This window comes from Pimephales promelas, chromosome 16, assembly GCF_988280905.1.
Source record: "Pimephales promelas chromosome 16, fPimPro1.hap1.1, whole genome shotgun sequence".
NCBI classification, from domain to species: domain Eukaryota; kingdom Metazoa; phylum Chordata; class Actinopteri; order Cypriniformes; family Leuciscidae; genus Pimephales; species Pimephales promelas.
In genome coordinates, this window is record NC_142784.1 from 29,095,762 (window position 1) to 29,120,915 (window position 25,154).

The following is a 25,154-nucleotide window of genomic DNA, read 5'->3' on the forward strand; positions in this document are numbered from 1 at the left end:
CCATCTCACACAAGCAGAGAGAAAACAAGTACATCGATAAAGAGTAAGACAGCGCGAGACGCAGAGAGACACTCTCGGAAATGAGTCGGCGCGTTGCCGAGGCAGACCGCATTGATTGCCTCACCTCTCCCGATCAATTATCCATAAAAGCTTTTTCTGTAGAGCTGCAAGAAGGGAAATGTGTGTAAAGAGGGAAGGGTGTGTTTAGGGAGGAATATGAGAACATGAGGGAAACGAAAAATGGTGAGGAAAGGGCCGTAAAACTCATGAAAGATCAACTTTCATACTATGTATGTTATAGATTTCTACTTTTGACATCTAAGAATGCCACAATGCACCTGGGACCGGTTGCACCAGCTGTGCGCAACGCAAGTAGCCTAGTTTTGACGAAGATGGGCACTTGCACACTAATAAATACGCACCGTTTTTTTTCACCATTGAACTTAGTTGAAGAAAAACTAAATATTTACAAATATTTCGAATAAATCGCAGACTGACTGAACTGCATCAATAAGCTCTTGTTTTACCTGACAGACTTCAATAATTTAGACATGTATGATAATAATGCTGCAGACATTTACACTCGCTTACATTTTAAGAGGGAGAATATCATGTGAATATATTACTTTGTTAGTGGCTCTTCAACACGAACCCGTCTAAACGTTCGTCCACGTTGCGCTTGTCAAATAAAATCATAAATAAATGTAAATTCTTATGTTTTGTATCAGGATTTAAAATGATCCTTATTCATTTCAAATACAGTTTCTGTATGTTATTTATATACAAAAATCTAAAATATGAAAATCCTGATTAGGTAGCATTATATGGAAACTTATTTTTACTTATGTGAGGCAAAAGTAATTAGAATGAAGTATAAACTGAAATTCACGGCATTTCAACACAACTTCAAGGGATAGTACACTTTGAAATTAATTTTTGATATGTTTTAGCTTACCCTTGTTTCCACAGTATTTTCAATTTTGATATTTTTAGGTCAAATTGTTCTAGTCTGTCAGTCATATAATGGAGGTCTATGGTCACCACCTCAAAGAGCATGCACAGAGAAGTCAAAATTAAACATGATTTAATGACTCATAAATGTAAGTACACATTGATGGCCTAAGACACGAAACGAGCGGCTTGTGTGAGAAAACGAACAGTATTTATATCGTTTATGTAACGATATAAATCCTCCTCTTGTAACCTCTTGTACATGCACGAGAGATCACTTCCAGGGCTTTCCGGTGCATGCGCAGACGATTATGCGAAGAGGTAAAACATATAAATACTGTTCGTTTTCTCACACAAACCGCTCGTTTCGTGTCTAAGGCCATCAATGTGCACTTATATTCACGAGTCCTTAAATCATGTTAAATTTGGACTTCTCTGTGTATGCTCTTTGAGGTGCACCCCATAGACTTCCATTATATGACTGACAGACAAGAACAGTTTGACCTAAAAATATCAAAATTGAAAATACTGTGGAAACAAAGACACCTACATCTTGGATGCCCTTGAGGTAAGCTAAAACATATCTAAAATTCATTTCAAAGTGGACTATCCCTTTAAAGGCTGCTATTGGATCGCTAAGGGTAAACATCATATGCAACTACACATTACTTTAAGAAGAGTTTACGACATACTAGCTGTGCATTAAGAACAAATACTGCAATCGAATAAAGTACAGTCATTTACAATCTAGATAGAAGTTACTAAGCCTCTAGGGTGTGGACTCTACGTTACAATTTAAGAAAGAACTTATAAATGCACTAATTTATAAAACCACTGCTGGTCTACCAATCAGCTTCAAAGCCTATTTAAGAAAAAAAATGATATACAACTAAAACAACAGTTTAACATGAGAGAAAACCATTCACAAGGCATGAAGCACACATACAAGATCAACAAATCTTAAATTTAGTGACAACATAAAAGTGGTCCATTAATGGCAAGTGACAGTTTCATCAGCTGGTCTGAAATCCTCACTCTGTCCCCAGGCTACTAGAAATCAACCTTATTGAAAAGCCCTGAATGTGCTTTTTATTATCAGTAGACTAATGTATCTATGTGTTTCACAACATGCAAGTATAGAAACTCACATGTTTCGATGCTCATTTTATCAAAATGAACAAACAACATTACGATGAGCTTTCCAATTGATAAAGAAGTATCCATACATAACAGAAGCCACAGGAATATTTGAGGGAGAAACGAAACATCCTGTGAAGGACAGTCAAGGACAATACAAGGAAGTCACCATATTTCCAGTTTATTATATCATTTTTCTCATGCCTTTAAATGTCCATCCCTCTCAATCTTTTGGCCTTCGTGCAGTCCATTAGTAACATCAAGAGAGCCTCATGTTAAGACATTTCAAGAAACGGAGAGCACTTTGAGCCTCATGGGCTTCTCTAACTGAGACTCACCATGACCTTTTTGCTTAAAGCCCTACTAATGCACAGCTAACCCCGCAACATGTCCAAACAAACTCCTGCCGCTTCCTGCCATCATCTTCAGCACATCCTCCGGGGGCCAGTTTCAGCCAATTCAGCATTTCTCCTCCTCCAACGGCTGTCACATTCCCTCTCTAGAAGAACTACAACTATTTCTACTGTACATTTCATAATGAGAATTATATTAAAAATAGGGTCTCCTAAGTTACCTGTGGGCTGAGACTATATACTGTATTTCCTGTTGCCGTACTCTATTTTGGAACGGGTGCTGTCAACGCTCAGGTTTTTGTGGTAAACCTCATGTTCCTTAACCAACCAACCCATTGCAGCAGTGAGAAAAGGACTGACGGATAAAGAGGAAAGAGAAGTTAAATGTTGAGATGTAAGTGAGAGACAAGAATGAACAGGAAATGAGAGGAACAATAGAGGAATGCAAGTATTTTGGTCCAGAGGGCAGAACGGAAAGGACAGAAATTGGATCCCTATAGAAACTATATAAAAGTGAGGTTACGTAACAGGCTGTGACTGTGCATTCATTTCTGCCCCATCAAACACAAGAAGAAATGGGAGAAAATGATGTGAATCGTCATCCATAAATAAATAAATAAATAAATAAACTTGGTCATTTTAGAACTTGACAACCCAGCCGTTCACTATTTTACTGAAAAGCGTGGGGCGGATATTCTTCAAAAACTCTTTGTTACAAAGAATGAAAAACAGGTTTGAAACGATATGAGGGTGAATAAATGATGCAGAATTAATTAGTGTATGGTTTTTGGATGAACAATGCTTTAAAAAAATGAAGTGTTTTAGACTAGGCATGCGCTAGTTTTTCCAAAGACATTATTTCTTATGCATTGAACTGATTAAAAGTGACAGTAAAAACGTTGATAATATTATAAAAGATTTCCATTTCAAATTAATGATGACAAAATTTTAATTTTGGGTGAACTATCCCCTTAAGTAAACCTATATAATTAGGCATGTTGTTCCAGGCTCCCAAACAATCTGAACTCGTAGACATCCTCAGAATTCATACAACACTCACATTAACTCATCTTCACATAGCCTTCCACTTGTGATTTAATTAATATTTGTATTTATTTGATAATGCTTGACACTTTAAACTAATACCATATATACTAAAGTAAATCTAAATAGCTGACCTTATAAACCAACTAATTGTTTTTTACATGACCACTGTGACCTATCCCTAATTTATACAGCTAAATGTAATTTTAGATTTTAAAAGGCAGTGAAAGACACAGTGTTGCTATATGTACAAGACTGAGCCGGCATGACTAAGCACATCTGTTAGCAGGGACTTGCTTGACATGTCAAACTGGCATTTTTCAACAAAAATCTTTGTAAAAGCAATTCGGTGTGATTCTGATAAGGTTGTGAGGTTGTATTGTTTTGATGGGTAAGGTGTTTTGAGCGAGCGAGTGCATATTCTCTAGTGTTCACACTGTGAGTACTATCAGCAAATCACGCTGTAGGGTGTTGTAGAAGGCAGTTCCACCCACAGAGCACAAAAAAAAGAGCTGAGTCTGAAAGATTATTCACAATTTCTGCTATGTGATATCGATCTCAATGAGGGAGTTATCAGGCAGAAAATTACCGCAAGGGCTTGGCAACTTACACACATACACAACAGAACATGAAAAAGGTGGGAAAGGGGCGGGGTGAAAAGGAAATGTGGAACAAAGATCAGGGGCTGACTTGAGAAAAATATTAACGACAGGTCCATTGACTCCACTCTGCCCCTAGTGGTTCACACACATGATCCAAAGGGTGGGGTCGAGTGCTCTCTTCAAGGGTCAGGGCTCTGAAATGCATAGTATGCATGTAACAGGGAACTACACTAACCTTTTCCACTGGTGGCACTTGCGCTACTAACTTTTTCAGTTACTGGCGCAAAACATGATTTGGTCGCACAAATTATTTATAGTAAGCCGCACTCTGGATAGTAATGAATAATAATGAAACTGCATTAGGGGTGGAACGGTACAGAAGTCACGGTCGGGTTCATACCTTGGTTCAGACATTCAGACGGTTCGGTACGATTTGGTACAATGGAGTGAAAAGCAAAACAAAAATGCAGAAGGCATTTTTATAAATGTCTTAAGCCTCGTATTTTTTAAGTTGTTTAAGTTTTAATAATAAAGGCATAGAACCAGTTTACTTGTATTGCACTGACAATAGTTTTATATAATTAGTTTATTAATTAAATTAATAAAAAGCAAAATGACCTTGATATATGTTTGGTAATTGTACTTGAATGAATGTAAAATTAATTTGCAAAATTTCAGATCAATATATTTGTTTACCTTAATTTTAACTAACCCTAACTTTATTCTCATCTGAATTATAAATACATGATTTCCGTATAAAATAATTACCATTAAAACACATTTGATTTTCTTTTTTAATCAATGTAGAATCATACGCAGGACTGTTGAAAAGCTGTGATGACAATAAAAAGATAGCTTATAAATATATCTCTGGTTGTTTCTGTTCCACAACATTTTGTACGTCATGTTTGGGGTGTGGGATGAAGAGAGGGATATTTTCAGTAATTATTTAATAAAACATTTAATTTATCTTCAGTGTGTAGTATTAGCCAATCAGGTGTCTTGACGCGAATCACGCGATTATGATTATGAAAAAACTAAGGTTAGTCAAAAAACTGCTAGTGATCATATAACGTTAGTCGATGTGAATATCAGCGCTAGCAATATAATTAGTTAGCTCATGGCAGAGTTTATCAGCCGAACACCAGACCGCAAATCTACCTTTGGTGTAAGGAAGAGACACGGTGTCTTACATCTCTGCGTCTTTTTCCTGCCGCCATGCAGGCTCAGATGATTATGATTAGCATGCCTATTATAAAGACACAAACCTTTTACTATCATGTCATTTGAATAATATGCGCGCGATAGAGAGAGAGAGCAAGACAGCACTTGTGTTGTGTGAAGACGTGATAGTGCGCTCGCGGCCAGGGCGCGCTCTCTCTCTCTCTCAGCTCGTTTGCGCCCTGTCAAACGCATCAGTCATTCTACTCTACAACACTCACCGCGATCAAAAAAGGCTTTGGCGGGACAAAAAGCGGACGATACGACAGGTTTTAGAAGATTAAATACAACCCGAAAGAAACTAAAAAAAAAACAGACCCCTCAAAATAGTCAGTGATACATTTGCGACCCATTAAAAATTAGGGTCGCAATGGGATTTCAAAAGGTCGGATATGCGACCATTTTGGTCGCAGTGTAGTTCCCTGTGTAATAATACATAAGACCATGTAGTGGATTTTTTTTTCTTTAGGGCTGCCACAGAATGATAGGAAACACATTTGTGTCACATTTTCTAGGTTGTGCAGTGTTGAGTTTATCCAAACTACAGATGGACTAAAGCATCCTAGAGGGAATACTGATGTGTTCTCCGACACTCAGCATTACAGAAAACACCGGCCGGAGCAGTTGATGAGCTTAATCCCTGGAAGCTAATGGCGCTAATGCTACCGACCCAAATCACAGCTGCGTGGTTACGCGCTTAACAAGCGCACATACCTCCATACATGCATTACATTACCATAAGATGCTAGATATAAAAGGCTCTTATTTGCCTACTAAGCTCTGTGGGATCATTTAATATTTTAAAATTAATTCATTTAAACATACAGGTTAGGTATATATACCCCGTTGACAAAAACATCAAACCAGCAAAAAGTTGGTTTTAATAGGTTTCTCAGTCTGGCCAGACTGGTTTGGTTTGCTGGTTTTCAAGGGGTCTCTAGTCAAGCTGGGAGACCAGCTAGATCAAATTAAATCAGCTAAGATTTCTACTTACACTGCTCAGAGTTGGATTTAACTTCAGCCTTGAGCATCAGTTGCTAGCACACCTCTTGAGAACAGGGGAGTGAGGTTTACTCACATACTAGCTTGCCTTCATTACACTCAACTCAGTAAACCTCACTCCCATTCAGGTCATGGCACCATTACAACTGTGCCATTAGGATCACTCGCAGTGGTGCCTTGACCCGGAAGCCGAGTGGGATTTGAACCAGCGTCAACAGGCACACTAACAAGCAGGCTAAAGACCACAGCCACTAGCTTCAGAAATGTACTTTGTTGTTACCATCACTCTTCAGCAGGTTTATCTATCGGTGCACATTATTTTAAAGGGATACTCCACTTTTTTTGGAAATAGGCTCATTTTACAACTCCCCCAGAGTTAAACAGTTAGGTTTTACTGTTTTCGAATCCATTCAGCTGATTTTCTGATATTTAGAAGAATATCAGTAACCAGACAGTTTCTGGTCTCATTGACTTCCATAGTAGGAAAAAAAATATACTATGGAAGTCAATGAGACCAGAAACTGTCTGGTTACTGATATTCTCCTAAATATCAGAAAATCAGCTGAATGGATTCGAAAACGGTAAAACCCAACTGTTTAACTCTGGGGGAGTTGTAAAATGAGCCTTTTTCCAAAAAAAGTGAAGTATCCCTTTAAGTTGAAGACAGTTCACAAGCTGTCAGTTCACAACTACCATTTCATAAATATTGGTCATTGTATGGTCATTGGTCATATATGATTGTATGCAAGAGTTAGCATTTAGCTAATTCCGATACCTCACTCCGATGTAAAGATAAAACATCAAAATGTTGCCCATGTGCCACTTACCTGTAATCTCAATGTAACGGATACACTTTTCGATGAAGAGTGGAATGGGCCGCTCAGCCGAGACAACGTTGGCCAAGGGAACTCCAAAGTAGTTACTCTCCGGAGGTTTGGACAATGATGACTGACGACCCTTTGGCCGCGTTTTCTGCAAAACAGGACAGGAACACATTTTGTTTTGTGGTAAAATGACGAGAGCTAAGCTAGGTGCAATGCACGCAACTTGAGCTACGCATAATTGCATCCAAACGATATCAACAGGCTTTGAAAAACAATACTTAGGCCCCATCCTCACTACTGCGTTTTCATTTAAAAACGGAGAATTATAACGAATAAGATCTCCGCCCACACCAGCGTTTTATCTGACTATTAGCATTGATCTCAGTCCACATTAAAACGACTGAAAATGCGGATCATGTGACCATTCACCAATACAGGGCATGCGCGTGCCGGTGTAAACAGTGGCTGACAAATCAGGGAAGGATACGTCATGACTGATGACACCCAATCATAGAGCCGAGCGTGAGCCTCTGCGCCATCGTTTCTAAAGTCCTCCGTTTTGTCCCCTCTACACTAAAACGCCCTCCGGAGATTCAAAACGCAAAACGGAGCTGCAGCGTTTCTAAACTTCTCCGTTTTTTAGGTCTTTTTAGGTCGTTTTTCTGTTTTAGTCTGGACGGGAGGTGCAAATGTAGCAAGAGGTCTCCGTTTTTAAACGAAAACGCAGTAGTGTGGACGGGGCCTTATATTGTTCAAATTAAAAGACAAAATGTATTTTAACATCTTAGCATGGTTGTTAGTGGAACACGTTCATAGTTCATAGAACTACACGTAGATACTCTGAACTTGACTTCATATATCCACTAAAATCACCTTGATGCCAGTTCAATAAAATTGAAATGACTAGGTTTGAGAAAATGGCTACCATTATTTGTTGCCATTTTGTATCTCATGCAATGAAATTATTTTGTTTTTAAGTGCCATACAAGTGTCCAAATATTTACTGGGGACCACCCTAGACATGGTCAAATCATTCATGTTATTCCAGCAGTGTGACATTGAGTTTGACATTTGAGTTTAGAGTTCTGCAGGAGAACACACTGCTCATTTCTCCCTCTCCATTATGCTCTGCAGAAGGGCATCATGTCTGGTTGGCCAGTGTCTGCGGTACTGTCAGACAAGAGAAAAAACCATGACAATTTTTAGGCCCAAGTCTTCCTGCTCCATAGCTAAAAGGCATCCCTGCTTCCTGGTACATCCGCAGGTCAAAGCTCTGCTTTTCACAAATTCAGGAACCATGCCACATTTGCCTCCCTCTCTTTTTATTTTTTTTCTACATCTCCTCTCCTCATTTTCAGATTTCACCTAAATCCCTACTGGCTCCTCTCAATAGACGTTTACATAATTACCACCCTCCCCTCTCCAAGCTCTCTGTAAAGAATCTGTGCTCCAATTACAGTTCACAGAGAGTATTACTGGGATGGCAATGTTATGCAAAAGTAATGCGTTCACCCTGCAATGCAGGTCACACAGCAACCCAGACTAAGGCTCACAAAGCAAACCAGTTACATCATGTTAATAACTGCTACTCCACCCATATGCAACTTCAGACATGACAGGATACTTTACTGTTACAATTTGAATACAATGTTTAGCTATGTTTTATGCCTCACTAACCTGAGCACAAAGTATTCAGGTCTGGGAAACCTCTCATTGCAACCAGTCCCCTGGTATCTCTATCATGTAACCATTCGCTTTGCAGATGCTGGTGCAAAGTCACAGGGGCATTAGAAATGGAACTAGGTGTCTCTGGAATTTAAAACATTCCACTTGTTGGATGAGGAAATTTATTTTAAAAGGCTGAGTTACTATTTCCGGCCTTGCAGTCCAACATACTAAGAAAGAGAGAGAAAGTGCGGATGGCATAGTAGACAAAAACAGCAAAGGCTTATTCTAACTCCTTTAACATCAAAAAAGGGACAGTCTTTGTTGGACAGAGCTTAAACCAGTACAGATCCCTGGGGCTACTAGGCTTCTGCTTTTTTGTGGGTTCCTTTATGGATCAGTCCCATAAGGCAATTAATGCAAGCAAGGTGATTTAACCCAATGGCCTCATTCTAACCCTACCGAAATAATAAAGACACTGCTGTTCAATGAGAAGAACTGGTGGCTTAATGTTTTCATATGCCCTTAGGCTGTCACATGCTCAAAGAGAACGGCAGTCACTAAAATATCTGCTTCTATGAATACAGTGTTTTATGGGAGTGACAGATATAGTCGTACTCCCATCAAAAATTCTAACATTGAAAGCAACCTACAAGGCATTGGTAAGGCCATGCTGTAGAAGAAACTATCAAGTGAACAACACTCAACCGCCATTAAAAAAAAGAGTTAGACTTGACTTATCTCTCTGCTTTGTCTTACTTAAACTCTTTAAAAGAAACCACTATGGACATGCACCACAGCACAACCAAAAATCAACCTTGACCAAAGCTTGGCACACAGGCATCCAGATAAACTTAAAGGGTCACTCCACCTCTGGAAATATGAATGTGCATTTAAAATGGGTACTTTATGTAGAAGAAATGTGAAATTATTTTTGAATTTGGAGCTTTCTAGACTGAGAAAAGCCATGTGGATGAAAGACAACAACTCCCAGAATGCACTTGCTTCGCTGCCCTAGGAGGCCACGGCTACCGGTAACAGCGCAGTAGGTAAACAACAAGTCTAGGCTACTAGTAAGTTTCCGTGATGAGTCTGCCCAAAAATGTGTTTCGAGATCGCCCAAAATGTCCGGGATTCGGCTTTTGCGTTCTACAGTCGCCATTCATCATGTTTACTGAGGCGAGCAGGACGAGGCCAAGGGGAACGTGAGGAGAACGACGCGAGGGTTCATGTAAACACTACATTCAAATTCACCAATCAGAATGAATTCAGTTAGACTGAAACAAAAGCTGTGCATGTAAGCAATGAATGGCGACTGCTGAATCGACAGCCGGACATGTCCGGGAAAAACCAGCCTCTTGTCTTACACTGTACATGTAATGTCAAATATTTAATTTTGTACAAGAAAACAGCCCTTATTAATTCATTATTTGTAGCCTATTGTAGTGTCTCAGGAAATCTTGCTCATCTCATCTAAAAACACACAGTTTCTACTAAAGAAGTGGAAAAACAACCAGAGTTCACATCCAGTGTAAAGGGTAGTTGGGCCCAAACTGACTTTTAAAAATATGATTTATTTAATAAACAAATATTTTGAATCAATTCACTCAATTGAGATCATCTTAAAGTATAAAGTTTGCCTGTAAATGTGATCTTTACAATGTGAGACCATAAAGCATAATTCCAAAATATGTGTTTTAAAATACCATAAAATTTACCTTTGTAGTCCTTCTACCAAGACTTCTCAAGATATTCCTCCTCTTTGGGTCCTCGCCTTCTTCATTTAAGGAACTGTCCCCTTTCTGTGCACCAAGCTCATCCTCTTTAGTCTTGGGGAGACCTCCAAGCTCATCATCACTGCCAATAAAGCTTGTGCGGAAGCTGCTAAACTTCCCAAGTCGTTTGGAGCGATCACGATACAGCCTAGGTTTAACTCCAAGAGCAGACAGCTTTCGTCTACGCTCTAATGAACTGCTATCAGCCTCGCTGTCTGATCCATTTCCTGCACCATTGGAATGACTCTTGTTTGCATTGCGAATAGTGATGATCTTGCCCTGTGTGCTGTCATGTGGTACAGAATAAATATTCTCCTCCTCTGTGGGACGAGGCTTTGATACTGCATCCATGGGCTCAGCATAGTCAGATGGATCATAACCACCTTCAGTTCCTGGTGGCCAGGTGACTAATGAGCGCCTGTTAGGTCCATGTAGGCCCAGGCCCAGGTCCATGTATGAACTGTTTTGGGATTTGGGAATGTCAAAGGTGACATTGGGCTTTGGTCGCACCTGAGGTGGGACTTTGTTGTTAAGCTTGTTTTCAAAAGTGTTGATGTCAGAGATGAGCGAGAAGGGATCACCCTCCAAATCAGGGAGCTTGAAACCTCCACCATGGGTCAAGGTGCCGTCATCCCGTAATGAGGGATAAGGTGGGGAGGGCTCAATGTCATCCTCTGAATCCAGCAACGTGGTGCTTGGAGAGCCACATCGAGGTGAAGAAACATTTTCACTGGTGACATTCTCTGCAACATTGTCATACATATGTGTTGCCTCTACAATGGTTTTTTTCTCCAATACCTCCTTAAAGAATGGCTGGAAGTGGTCTATCCGATGCAAGCCTCCCACCACACCACCAGGTCCACAGATCACAGAGCTGAAACGTGCATCAATTTCATGGGCCAGTTCCTCCCCTTGAGCAAGCTGCTCTCTGACATCAGAGTCTGCGAGTTCTGATTGAGTCTCTGCAACAGCAAGCAACTGCACTGGAATTATGTCTTGGACCTCACAAAGGAAGGCACAAAGGGTTTCCATGGAAGCCTTCCGTTTGGCTGAGTACACTGCTATATAACCATGCACCAATTTGCTTTTACGTAAGGAAAAGGATGAGTGGTAAGAAAGAACAGCGAGATCAATGCTTTGCCTTTGGCCACCAACAGATAAATCCAACAAAACTGATGTTCCACTGGATAAATTGGAAGAGGGACGACAGTGCTGGGGCAGAAAGAATGGGGAAAGAAGCTGGTCAACATCATAAGGATCTCCACACATTAGACACATTACAATTCGTAAGTCAGCCTCTGTGCTCTGCTGAGAGTCTCTGAAACCTGCAAGTGCAGGCAACAAGGGTGGGGAGCTACTGCCAAGGCTAACTGACGGTCTTCGTGTGTCTAACAGACCTTTGAGGATCTGGTTTAAATGTTTTTCATTTATATTGCGACTATAGCCCACACCTGGGGAAGCAGGCTCTAAATAACTGCACTGAAATTTGCTAGCCACTTGTTGACCATGTTGGATAAGGCTTTGTGCTGTTTCCCCCCCAATGTCAGAAATTGAACCAACACCTCTTTTGGTGACCAACAGGAGAGACAAGGGAAGCTGACCTAGATTAGTGTCCCTTCTGCCTATGGTTGATTCTCGTAATTTCTCAATACTGTCGACAACGTAGGATAAGGATTCCTTTGAGTTGTAGAGGCAGATGCAACCATGTGGGGTGAAAGTGGGTGTATGGAAGGAGTTTACTGGAAGGCGTACATTTCCTTCTATAGGTCTAAGAGCCAGTTCATATGTCCTTCCATCTAGAACGTACCGTTCATCGTTGGTGCACAGTGCTCTGATCTCATTAGCTAACTCTCTTGCAAGACCATCTTTGCCAAGAATTACAAGATTGATTCTATCTACCTTTCCCTCACCAAACTGTGATTTTGAGCTCCCATCGAAGGAATATCGAGTGGGAAAACGAAGGGCTAAGTGTTGCTCAATTTTGCCATCCACACAATGTGGACTACAAGGACAGGTTTCCTTAGTTGGGTGGTATACAAAATGGATATGCTTGAGCACTAGGGCATCTCTCTCAGCCTGAAGCTTTTGGAGGGCCTTGAACCTCTGCTCCTCTCCAAGAACCTCTTGGATGGCACCCATTTTCTCTTTACTGGGCTTAGCATCAACTTCAAGCTCATAGAACAATTCAGAGTACTCCAGTAAAAGTTCTTGGAAGTCCTCTTTGGCTTGGTCAATAATAATCTTCTGGTATTTGTTATAGATATCAAGGTACTCTGGCTCCTCCAGCCACTGATAAAACTCCTCGTTCATGATAAAGCTACGAGCTTCCTCCCAGGGTTTGCCGGGTGTAACAAATAGTGAGGATGCAAGTTTCTCTTTGAACTCCCAACGCATTTCGGCTCTCTTTCGCTCATTGCGCAGGTGTTCTAAGTGACTCACATAGATTGCCTCTGCTGCAGGGGTTTCCAAAAGGTCCTGGGGAATGCGTTCATCCTCCATGTTGTCAATGTGTGGTGTTATTTCCCATGGTGTGTCATCCAATATGACAAACCAGTGAGAGAATTCCCGCTTATTCTCGAGAACTTTCTGTACTCCTGACCAGCTTAGGTGGTCAATCTCCTCCAGGCATGGAACCAATGAGTTGAGAGCCTGTGGAAGTGTGCTAAGATATATTTTACGCCGCTTTTCTATGTGCTCTTGCTTGAGTCTGTGTACATGTTGCTGGAATAGTTTCTTGGCCTTGGAAGTACCCTCAAGGAAAACATACTCTTTGTATTCAGGTGATGTCTGCATTCTACGATTGGTGTTGGGCCATGTTTCATTATGGTTCTTCACAATGCGACTAACCAGCCACTCATAGCGGTCCTTAGCGGATGCTATTTGCTGACTCTGCTGCTTGAGGGCTTCAAAGTAAGGGATGATCTTGGGTTTCCCTCTACTCTTATCTATCAACTGCACCATGGTAAGGAAAGCAAGGTCAACATTGACGTTGGAGCGTGCTGAAGTCTCGACAACCTGCAAATTCTTCTTGGTCAAGGCAAAGGTGTGAGAGTCTTTGATGTACCGCTCAACCCCTTCATCACACTTGGTCAACACAAGTACAACTGGCTTCTTGGTCTTAGCTAGCTGGTTATATAGATTGGAGACGAACTTCATCTGGTCATCAAAGTTCCGGTTCATACCCCTGCTCACATCTACACAGAGTAAGAATCCATCCACTAAAAGCTTGCCTTCAGGCATTTGCTTTTGCTCAAAATCTTGCTCTAGTCCAAGCTGATCTGTGCAGAAATACATAAGCTTCTCAGCAGAGGCCAGTTTGTTGGAAGCTGCCCGCTTGATATAGGGCTGTAAGGCAGTACTTCGATGTGGCTGGAACGTCTGGTCATCAATAAACTCTGTCTGTTCCACCACATGCATTCGACACTCAGCGCCCTCCTCCAACATTCGTACCGCCTCGCCCCAAAACAGGAAGTGGTCATTGTTTACCACTCTACCACCAAAGTCACTTGTGCTTAAAACAGATGTGTGGTCCAAATAAAAGTCATCAGCACTGGGGCGAACAAAGCGATTACAAAGGCAGGACTTGCCTACCCCACATTGCCCCTTCTCCTTTTCAGTTCCGGACAAACCTACCACAACAAGGTTGTAGGTTGGTGCCCGGGCATCTTGTTTTTTTGCCATCATTATCGAATGACAGCGCTCATCTTGCCATTCCCAGAAGCTCTAGTTTGAAAGCTGCTGGGCTGAGGTTCCATTCAAATGATTTCAGGCCTGGAAAATAATTTATTTCTAACGATCCTTAAAGTTGCTTTAGGGTTTCTTTTTCCATGTAGGGTTAGTATGTCCAATCCCCTTGATCAAACTATAAATCCACAGTCATCTGGCCATTCATGATTTTGGCAGAGGCTTGGGGTTTGAGGGTGGGGGAGAGGAGTCCCTTAGGCGGGTGTGCTGCAGGTGGTAATATTCCAGCCCATCTCCTCTCTTCAGGGGCACTTTGACACAGAAATATTGTAGGTTTCAGGTTTGCCCAGCCTGGATCTGACCCTGCAAAAAATAAAACAGACATTACAATTAGATTTTGAAAAAAATAAACAAATAAATAACTACAAGAGAAATACTTTACATAAAGAAACAATGAATCCACTACATTTTCATCTATGAAACATCTAAGAATATTGTTCGATCAAAAGTTTGATCAAAAACGACTATAAAATCGATACATTTTTTTGCATCAAAATGAAAGACTTAGTATTGGCTGTTGGAATTTTTACAGTACAGTAAGGGTTGTGTGAAAGCAAAAGTTATCAAGTATTTGATTAATATGGCAAAACCTATCCCCATTTCATTTCATAACTTGCCCAGGGTTGTTTGTGTTATGATAAAGGTATCAATGCAAAGGAATAAGAGAGGCTGATAACATATCAAAGTCAAACTTTTTCTATTGATTCAACCCTATAAGGCATCAAATTCTAATCCCTGAACATATACACTTACACACACATAGATGAAAGCTGTTGAAAGTGCTTCAGAGATACAGTTTTAATTAGGCAACCAGGGAAACCGCCCTTAATAGGAAGCAATGGATATTGGCTGCTTTACAAAAATCATCTCATAAAGTCTCAAAAATATTTTTTAAAAAGACTTCATTAACAACTCCATTAACAGGGTGATGCCTTGTGGATACCAAAACAAATTAAGGCCTGTAGAAGTCTACGAAAGAGAACAGAACCCTCTGGACAATTGATGACAAGAGCTCACAGGAGCATTTACACAGTTCTTTAAATTCAGAGCCCCAATAACCTGCCAAATGCAGAGACAAACCAAAAAAGACGTGGCTATAATGAAGTACTTCAGCATTATGTCGTCAAGGCAAATGGAAATAAAACTCCACAAAATGGAGTTAAATGTAAAAAGTATCCTCAACCTGTTAATAGTTATTTTTCTTTTTGTTTAAAAAAATACAATTATTATTTATACATATTTATATACATTTGTCTTTTTAGATCAATGCACTTCAGTTGGGACATAACCGGATTGTCATAGTGGGAGTCATCTAAACAGAAAGAATTGTTTGGGTCAACGCCATGGACAGGCAGTACAGAAGAGGTGCCACAGACCTCCATCTCCCACCTGGGAGGCAAGACTAGGTAAATGTGCTGACGGCAGCTCTTCAAGCACTACATCTAGCGATCACAAGTGACACATGATTGCAGTTGCAGATGTCACTGTCACAGTCTGGGCCAAATGTAATGATCCTGCTGTGGTGAATTTGCTCTGGCGAAATAGCTTCTGCATACTGGCCCAGCAATCTTGAAATCACAAAACATGTAAAAGCTATAACACTGCATTTGAATTTATGACATTTCATAGGGTGGAAAAAGGTATCAAAGTTTGAGCCTTAGCACGTCGTGCAACAAATTCAGCTTTTGCTTCACTACGATTAGCCAGCAATCAATAGACACTTACAACAGAGCAAATACAAAAGTGAGGTACGCTGGCTTACCCAGAGAAAGGGGTTTGAAATGTCAAGGATGGATTTGTCATTGTACTCCACCAAAAACAAGGTGGAGATCCACTGAGCAATGTAGTGCTGTGGGTGTGGCAGTGTAACATTTGTTTAAATATCGTCCAGCCCCCCTAACACAACAGCTCGGAAACATCATCTCGATTTATATGTTAAATATTACACTTGCACTGCTCAGGACCCAGGTATCTCACAGAAGAAACGCCAAGAATCTCAAAGGACCCTAGTAGATCATTCAAGATAGATAGATTTTAATAGAAAATATTTTACAAAAAAAATATTTATTTTATAAATTACATAGCATTATCCTTGCTGTTTATCCTGGCAGAAACCTTGTATCTCATATTTCATATTTTATTTTATAAAGCATTACTTCTTGTCACCCTTTCCATCTGTCTACTGTATGGGGTTTGCAATATTTATTATATTTAACAAATATAAAATGGAGTTTGTGACTAACATGTTGTCAAGTCACAGCCAGTACTGTCATTAATAGCCAGTGCACAGACTGCACACTTCACCAAATGACAGAAAAAAAACTGAGCACCCACATAGCTACAATAAACTTTATAACCTGTAAGATGATGAAAATTTTATGCGATGCACTTACTACCTCAAATACAACAGTTTTAAATGACAGACAAAATATGTCCGACGTCGACTGGTCAAAAACTCCATTTAAGCTTGATTTTGGTAAAATGTAAATATATTAATGACGCATACAAGTGTCTGACAATATATAAAGCCACAATATCAACTTTTACAACAGTGTTTAATTATTAAAAAGATTCAATTTCCTGAAAACTACCTTGTACTGCCATAAAATGATGGTTACTTACATTACTACACTATTTTAATGTAGAAAAGATAAATAAAAAAAAATTGCCATTGACAATGTATATATACTGTATAGTCTTGATTTGTTATTATATTCATCCAAAGCAATAAGACTTCAATTGTTCTATTTTTTGTAGTTTTCTGTAGCCAATCACAATCATGTGGACATCGCTGAGACCATGTAGTTATCAGTTAGTAGGCTATGATGAGGGAGTAATTATATCATATAATTATATCATCCATGCTGATAGAGGGCAGGTAATCATGTAATCATGTTCAAGAACAGGTTGCCATAAGTGGGACACATGGTAATGCTTTCCATATTAAATATCCAAGATGTAACATCGAGGAAGATACGAGAACGCCTTTTGTGGCTTGAAAATTCATTTTACCAGAGGAACACTTGAGAGCTCTCAAGTACAAAACAATGACAGCTGCCTGGATACAGATCAGCAATGACCCATGTGTCATTGACATACACACATATACATGCACAACCAGGTGGTGACTCCAGGCTTCTGGGACCAAAAGAACAAAAATCAGTGCATCTATTCTGTTGGGTCACCACCAACATGACAAGTGATGCCCTGCTTGCTGGTTCAAGACCAATTGTAAAAGTCATTAGTCTAATTAAGGAAGTGCTCATTATTCCTCAGCTTTTCGGGACCTGGCTCTCTGAAACACTCACTTCGCCGCCAACACAAGAGCCACATCTGATCTGTCCCAGCTGTGTAATTCTGTGCATTGCTTTGTCTTTCCATGTTCAGCATGCTATTAGTGATATGAACGAGATAGATTACAACAACTAAAGATGAGAGCCAAATCAATCTGTGTTTTTCCAGTGATGGGCTAATAATGCAGCAACAAACAAATCATAGACATCACAAACAGGAAAACAGATGGCACATATAGTTGATACAAAATCAACTAAACATCCAAGCACTTCAAGCAGACATTCAAGCACTAAATAACGGTTCCTGCCATTGCACAGTTGTCGAACAATTGCTCTGCTCTTCAAATTTGGTGATAATTAGCCTACAATTTATAACAGAAAGGAAACCAAAGTGAAAATGTCCACATGCACGTTGGATTTGGCTTCCATATCAATACAAATTTGATAATGCATGGAAAAGGTCTTCTCTTCTTTACAAGAAAGTCACTCGAGTCACGGAGTTCCAGGTGCCAAAGCTTAGACTTTATTGGTGGAGACAACAAAGACGCATGCAGAACATCTACCCTCAAGTTCAAAAGTCTCAATCTCAAGCATTTCTTAAACATGCATTGGCTTATCTTTCATTTTTATTAACTCATCCTCCTTTGTCTGGTTAATTAATTCCTTATCTTTTTTGGCTTCTTTTTAATAGGTGGTGTGCCACCATGTTGGTCTATTTTTATAAAGAAACATTTTATCATTAGAAAGGGGCAAGCACAATGAGACCAAGTGTGAATCACAGAGGCCTAATATCATGGTTTCAACTCATATCATTGTGCAAGCTATTCTACAAACATATCTTACTGGTAAATGTCTAATAAAAATGTACTATAATCCAGAATCCACCACTCAGAGGTTAGATACAATCATATCCATTGCCATGTTTGGATAAGACATGATATGGTCCATCAAGCCAGAGCTTGGCTAGCATGTAGCCTGCAGGCTTGAGGACTTCACCCTATCTTTCATGTTGGGACAGTGTCACTAATAGATGAGGATATGCCTGGACTTGTCCTCAAACATGGCCTATAAAAGAGTAGAAGTGTGAAAAAGGGAGAACGGCTGGCAGGCGTAAGAAAGATCATCTGAGAGATGGTCGTTAACAAAACCAAAAACAGCATGTAGGGTGCGAAGTTCGCACGGTGGGTTGCCGCTAACTAAATGACAAGGGATCAGGGCATTCCCAAGCTTTTTTAAAGAGTGGTTTAGTCTTTTAAGAGATAGTTAAGGTTTAAACACCACAAGTTTTCTGAGCTTTAGGCTACTGTTAAAAATAAATCGCATACATCTGGCCTTGGACTTGACCAGCACATAAGCTAAGAATCCTGTTAAAATGGCTGGAGCCAAACTGATCACAGGGAGGAATCCATATGATAAGGTCTAATAGATGTACTGTCAAGCTTTGCATGACCGTTTCTTTCTAATCTTAAGGTTATGGTTGCATCAGATCATGCAACAGAACGCACTGTTTTAAGAGAAGTGACTGGAAAGTTTTTAGTACACCTTATTGATTTATAGAGTGCTACAGAGACTTTTTGACTTTCAGCCCCTGACTTTTGATATGTAAACAAGACTAAAAAGACAATGAAAATACAGACTAGAATGTTGGATAAAGCAAGAACAACCATTTCTGGGAAAAAAAGCCCATTGTTAACTGATTGTTTAAGTCCCATCAGCCACCAATAATGAAAAACTCCAGTCAACAATCAAACTCGAGAACAATACAGCCCTTCTGAATGTGTCTTAGGACAGTAAAATGCAGCAGACAAAAGCCATTTCAAAGACTATAATTAATACCAACAGAAATGAAAACTACAATTTGTTTCCTGTCAAACTACTTTAAGGAAGCCTGTCTAAACAGACAGTCACACACATAATCAAACCGACAAGCTGTAAACATCCACTTACACACAATCTCACAGATCAATTGGACTTTTATATTCCCTTCAAAAGAAGCGAAGATTGAAAACGTTGCTGAACATCAGTAAATCAGAGATATGTAGGCTATTGTTTGGGTATTATTGAAGACATGGTTATTGTTGAGCGAGTATTACCATGCAAAAATAATGTGCTGGTGTTTGTATTATTCCTAATGACGTACCACAGCGCTCAAATTTATGAGGAGAAATATTGGTCCAGGATTAGATTTATATGAAGCAGCATTCCACTTCTCTATCGTGTTATCTTTACTTTAGCCACGCAGCATAGAAAATGAGAGGTCATTCATACGGTATCCCACAGGGCTCGTGCCCAGGCCCTTTCCATTTCCGGCAGGTCCTCGTCAATGGACACATTTTATAAAAGAATTATAGCCGACAGAGCTTTCAAAAGTGACAAATCAAGGTAAGAGCAGAGTAAACACAGACTGATGCACCCTGCAAACTCATTCCTCCAACCGAATCGGCACTAATATGGTCGTAAGAGCAGATAGTCTACTCATCCATTTCCCCCCCATCCTGATCCCTCTCGAGACCTGGACTCCATTAGAGCACTGCCTGGGGCGCTGAGGAACAGAGCCTTTGCACGGACAACACTTCCAGCTTGGGAAGAGAGTCTAATGCTGCAGTGGAGAGAGCAAGAGAGAGATTCATACAAGGGTGGAGGATGAACAAAGGGGAATGAAGGGGTGTAAAATATTAAGCTAGAATGGCCAGGGAGAGACTGTATTCTCCATATTCAGAACAGAGAGGCTAAAATAAATGTTGCTCTGCTGCTATAAAACAGGTGATCCAATAGGCATAATGCACACCAACCAGGATGTCAAAAAGCAAAAGACATCCCATTAAATGTAAATGTACCAGCTTCAATCACATACACAGTGCATTAGTTACACCAATATCAGGCAATTTAATATTGGATCATTTCCCAACCTTATGCCTGGTTCAGATTGCACGATTTTTTTTTTGTCTGTTACGATAGTCGGTGTGTCAGATTACGCGATTTTGACTCCTAAAATCTGGACAAGAAACATGTCAGACTACACGTAGCTTCCTGACCAGTCATCGCGTGCCGTCTTTTAACGAGGCGTGTGATGTCATCGAGAAGGCGAAACTAGTAGCGTGTGACTTCCGGAAAAAGAACGTAAACAAATAATGGATGAAGCGTGAGTGTTGTATTGGCTGTCCTGTGTTCAGAAAAAAAGTTAAAAAAAACAAAGAAAACCCGACAATGGACACGTTCCTGGATTGCTCGAAGAGGACAGTATGGGCTGTCAATCCTCCAAAGAGAACTTGAGGTAAAATATTGTTTTCTTATATATTTTTACTTTAAGCACCATCGTCTCTCTTTCGTTTCGCCATTTTTGAGAGTTGTGTACGGAAAAGCTTGTGCTCCTATTGGTCAACCTCATATGTGACGGAACCCGTCGTGGACGACCATTAAAAAAATTAAACATGCTAGTCTTTTTGTCGTGAAGCATCGCAGACGTGACGTAGGTTGACGCCCACTATGACACATTATACGAGGTGATACGATCGAATCTCGTGTCCCGACGCCCTTGGTCGTTTACGAATCCCCACGACACCCTACGCCAAACGGATCATGCCAAAATCGGGCTAAAATCGTGTAATCTGAACCAGGTATTAGTCAAGCACGTCAGAACTAGATAATCAATGTCTTCGGGATTATTTGAAAACCACGGCCAGGTGTGTTGGAGCATAGTTGGAACTGAAGTCTGCAGGAAGGTTGCCCTCCAGGAGCAGGGTTAGCTACCCCTGGTCCAGGGATTTCAAACCTAACGGCATTCATTTTTTTTGGACACATGTGCAGCTCAGGTCATGGATACTCTATTAATCAGCAGATGAGCTAATTCAGCTGGTTAAATAAGACGGACATCCAAAACGTGCAGTGCGGAGGACGCTCAAGGGATGGTTTGAAAACCTCTTGTCTGAACTATACCAACTTTGTTGATTAACAAAAGTGGCGGTTCACCTTTGTGTCGGTGCTTGTCAGTTGACCACTACTGTAGTAACAAAGACAGATAAGCCCATGACTCAAAGCACGTACAGCATAAATAGTCAAGCCACAACCCGAGATTATAATCTCACCGTGGCTGGCAAGGGTTTGGATGCAAAGCACACTGGATTACTCTGGATTAACAGAGCTCTCTTTGCATCTTTACATCACATCCAGGATTGCTAGCTTTTCAGGCATGATATAATGCAGTTAACCACATCCACATATACACACACAAAAAGTAACCATTGAAACCATAAAACCCCTGACCTAGATCCTATCAATGCCTAATTTCGCTGTCAAAATTCGTTATTGACATGTTTAACCACATCAAATATCCTCCTCTGCTCAACTTTAAAAAAAAAGACCTTTTGGCAGCAGAGTTTTGCTTGTGCTAGAATCTTGTAATGGCAAGGTGAGCAGGTGATTTGATAATGTCCAATGACAGCTTCCCTAAACTAGGAAGAAGAAAGAAATAAAGAAAAATGTGTCTGAGTGTCAGAAAGGAAGTGTTGAAGAGAAAGGAAAACAACAAAAGAAAGAAAAAATTGGAAAAAGTGTAGAGCAATGAGAAATATTTTAAGGTTAGCTGCTGTAACTCTTTTCAAACACTTCACTCACTCACGATAAAGACTAAATATTTCTCATCAGGGAGCGACGCGTGATGACAGCTATTAATTCCTCACACCAGCAGGCATGGTGGCAGGTTTGACAGCGATAGGGGCTCCCTCTTTTCAGCCACACACATACACTGCAGTCCACGCCAACCTCCACAGTCCACAACACCTACTGTGCAGCCTTTGCAAAAACAGACGACCTTCATTTGAAAGTCCCTCATGGAGTCACTCTTCTAAATATGATTTTACTCTTGCCTTCTCTTCCTACATTTTGGGACAGTTGCCAACAGGCCAAAAAAACCTGGCAAGACCCAATCTGAACTTGAGGATGTTGGTGGACAGTGTTGGTTGGGGACTGGTTCTTTTGGGTATATTTGTGTGGTTTCCCTCACTTGAGAGGGAACACGAAACCTTTATCTGAGGCCCCGTTTACAAGAGAACGCTCACGGGTGAAAACGTAAAAAGATGTTATCGGCTTTGGGGACTTAAAAACGCAAAAAAGTGAAACCACCCTCCAGAGTGGAAATCTTAAAAACGCTCCACCGCCGTGTTCCCGTGTAAAGGGTAAAAACGCAAAAGTCTGCAAGACAGGGAAGGTTGTACGCAGGCACGCGAACTTGGTGTTGTTGTGTGGTAGTGCTCCACATTGCCACCTAGCTGCCTGGAGTGCACACTACATTGAATTTCAGACACTTTTGCGTCACCATATGCACACGGATTTTCCACCCAAAGCGCTTGTCTAAACGCAGAATAGAAAGTGATAACGCAACGCCACTTTTGCGTTTCCCCTTCAGAATCGTTTCTGCGTAAACACAGCCTCAATCTGATGTCACCAGCTCTCAAATGAAAATGAATCACTTCCAGTCACTTGTATAACTGCTGGCAATTTGACTGCCCCCTTAAAGGCGGGCGTACACGGTGCGATTTTTTGCTGTTTTACGAGCTCGCAGATTATTTTTTTTCACTCGGGGAAAATCGCGTGTAAATCGGTTATGCTCACATGTTGTGGCTCGTATCGTGTGCAAGGAAGAGAGCACCTCTCGACCTCCCGATAATTTTTAAGCATGTCGAAAAAGTTCGGGAGCTGTCGGCTTGCATTCGTGAGGTGTGTGCGGTTGAATGAGCCGATTTTTCGATCTATCTGAACTTGACCAATCAGGAGCTGAGGAAATCCACAGAAGAAAGACGAAAATGGTGTGGACTACTAGAAACACTGCTTCAATTAATTTATGATGACTTTGTGAAAGGTTAACTAAACAGCATCTGCCGTGTTCCTTCTTACTGGCCAGTATTTGGCATATTTCATTCTGAAACATCTGTAAGCTATTATGCTATTGTTTTTGATAGTGTTATACATTTCTCACAGATTCTTCCACGTCACAATGATCATTACGTTTGTATCTTCCTAAAAGCAATTACAGTTTGTCCATAGCCTAAGCTTTTTTTTTATTAATGCCGACAGAACAATGTTGCCAGATATTGCTACGAAAAACAAGCAAAAACTAACAAAAACAAAGAAATTATATAAAAATCTCAAATAAGTTGAAAGCTTGTGTTTTGGAAATAAGATTAATATATTATGAACCACTTTAATAACTTTCTAAAGTGTGACATTAATCCAAAAAACAAGTCCAGATACTGTCACCTTTCCATTACGTGAATCTGGCAATACGGGATCTGGCACCCGCGCCCTCACTCACAACGCGCTCAAGCGCACTCAAGCCCCGTTCACGGCGCTATAGCTTCTCGCAGCAAAATGAATTGCAAACACTCACATGAGGTGGTTTAAACAGCTAATTAATCATTCAGAGAGCTTGAAATTTTATTTTTGAATGTGTAGCCTACCATAACTACGTTTTTTTTTTTTAACTCATTCACACACGGGTGACCGGACGTCCGTTTCCCGGTGCTGAAAACGAGCCTATAGCAAAATAATCACGGCTTGTATCAATATATTATAAGCAGTTGTGAGAGTTTTTAGCGCGGAACTTCGTGCGATTTCTTCGGAATTCAGCAGGTCGTAAAATCGTGTCGTACATCACTGCCTTCGTACGATTTTTGGATAAACTCACTCGTAAAGTGTGCCTGGACATACGATCTTCCTTAAGACCTGCCTTAAGACCAGGAGTAATCAATCTCAAGAATCTCCAACCTACCTAAACCAGCTAATCAAGGTCTTCAGGATTACTAAAAAACCTCCAGGTGTGTTAAAGCAGGTTGCAGCTGAAGTGTAAAGAAATCTAAAGTGTACAGAAAGGTGACCCTCAAGGAGCATGATTTAATACCCCAAGACTAATAAAATATATACACTATACTGTATGCATTCAAACACTAAAATGTGCACAGACACACCCTCAGCCCTCGCATAAAAAGGCAGGTGCAAATGTACACAACGCTACTACAGAAAGAGGCAATTGTAATTACACAATACCTCCTTCCTTCAGGGCTGAACACTCCCTTCCCAGCTGCCAATCTATCCCACTAACAGCAGAGATTTACAGGCTAATTGGCTAGTTAATTGTGTTAAGGCACAGGTGTTGCGGGCTGGTGATACAAAAAGAGGCAGCCAAGCCTTATCACTCTCAAATCATGAACCAAATACAGATACTTTGCTTGACTGAAACTAGTCTTGTTCAAAATCTAATGTTGCATAACCAGAGACTAGATACAATCTCTGTCAAACCTGAATCCATGCTGTAGCACCCAGTGGTTCACACTTTAATGAATTTCCACGACATCTCCATGACCTTTCTAGTTGTTCGTGATTACTGGATAAGGATTACGAATCATTCCAATTGAGAGTGATTAGCTGAATCTGGTCTGATTTGTTAACCGGTTTGACTATGAAATGTCTAAGGAGTTTCCATGACTTCAAATACTCTAAGAAATGAATTCCATGACTTTCCAGTCTTTGAAAGTCCCGGGTTTTTTCC

General features: G+C 40.4%; 1 protein-coding gene across 1 annotated transcript in view; it reads right to left on the minus strand.

Annotated features, from left to right (window-relative positions):
- arhgap35a (Rho GTPase activating protein 35a) overlaps positions 1–25,154 on the minus strand; it is an 85,578-nt gene that overhangs the window by 13,781 nt on the left and 46,643 nt on the right. The window contains exons 2-3 of the mRNA XM_039670843.2: positions 10,518–14,621; positions 7,138–7,282 (exon numbers count right to left, since the gene is read on the minus strand). Coding sequence (XP_039526777.2) covers positions 7,138–7,282; positions 10,518–14,258 — 3,886 coding nt within the window. The 5' untranslated portion in view covers positions 14,259–14,621. The remainder of the gene's footprint in view (positions 1–7,137; positions 7,283–10,517; positions 14,622–25,154) is intronic.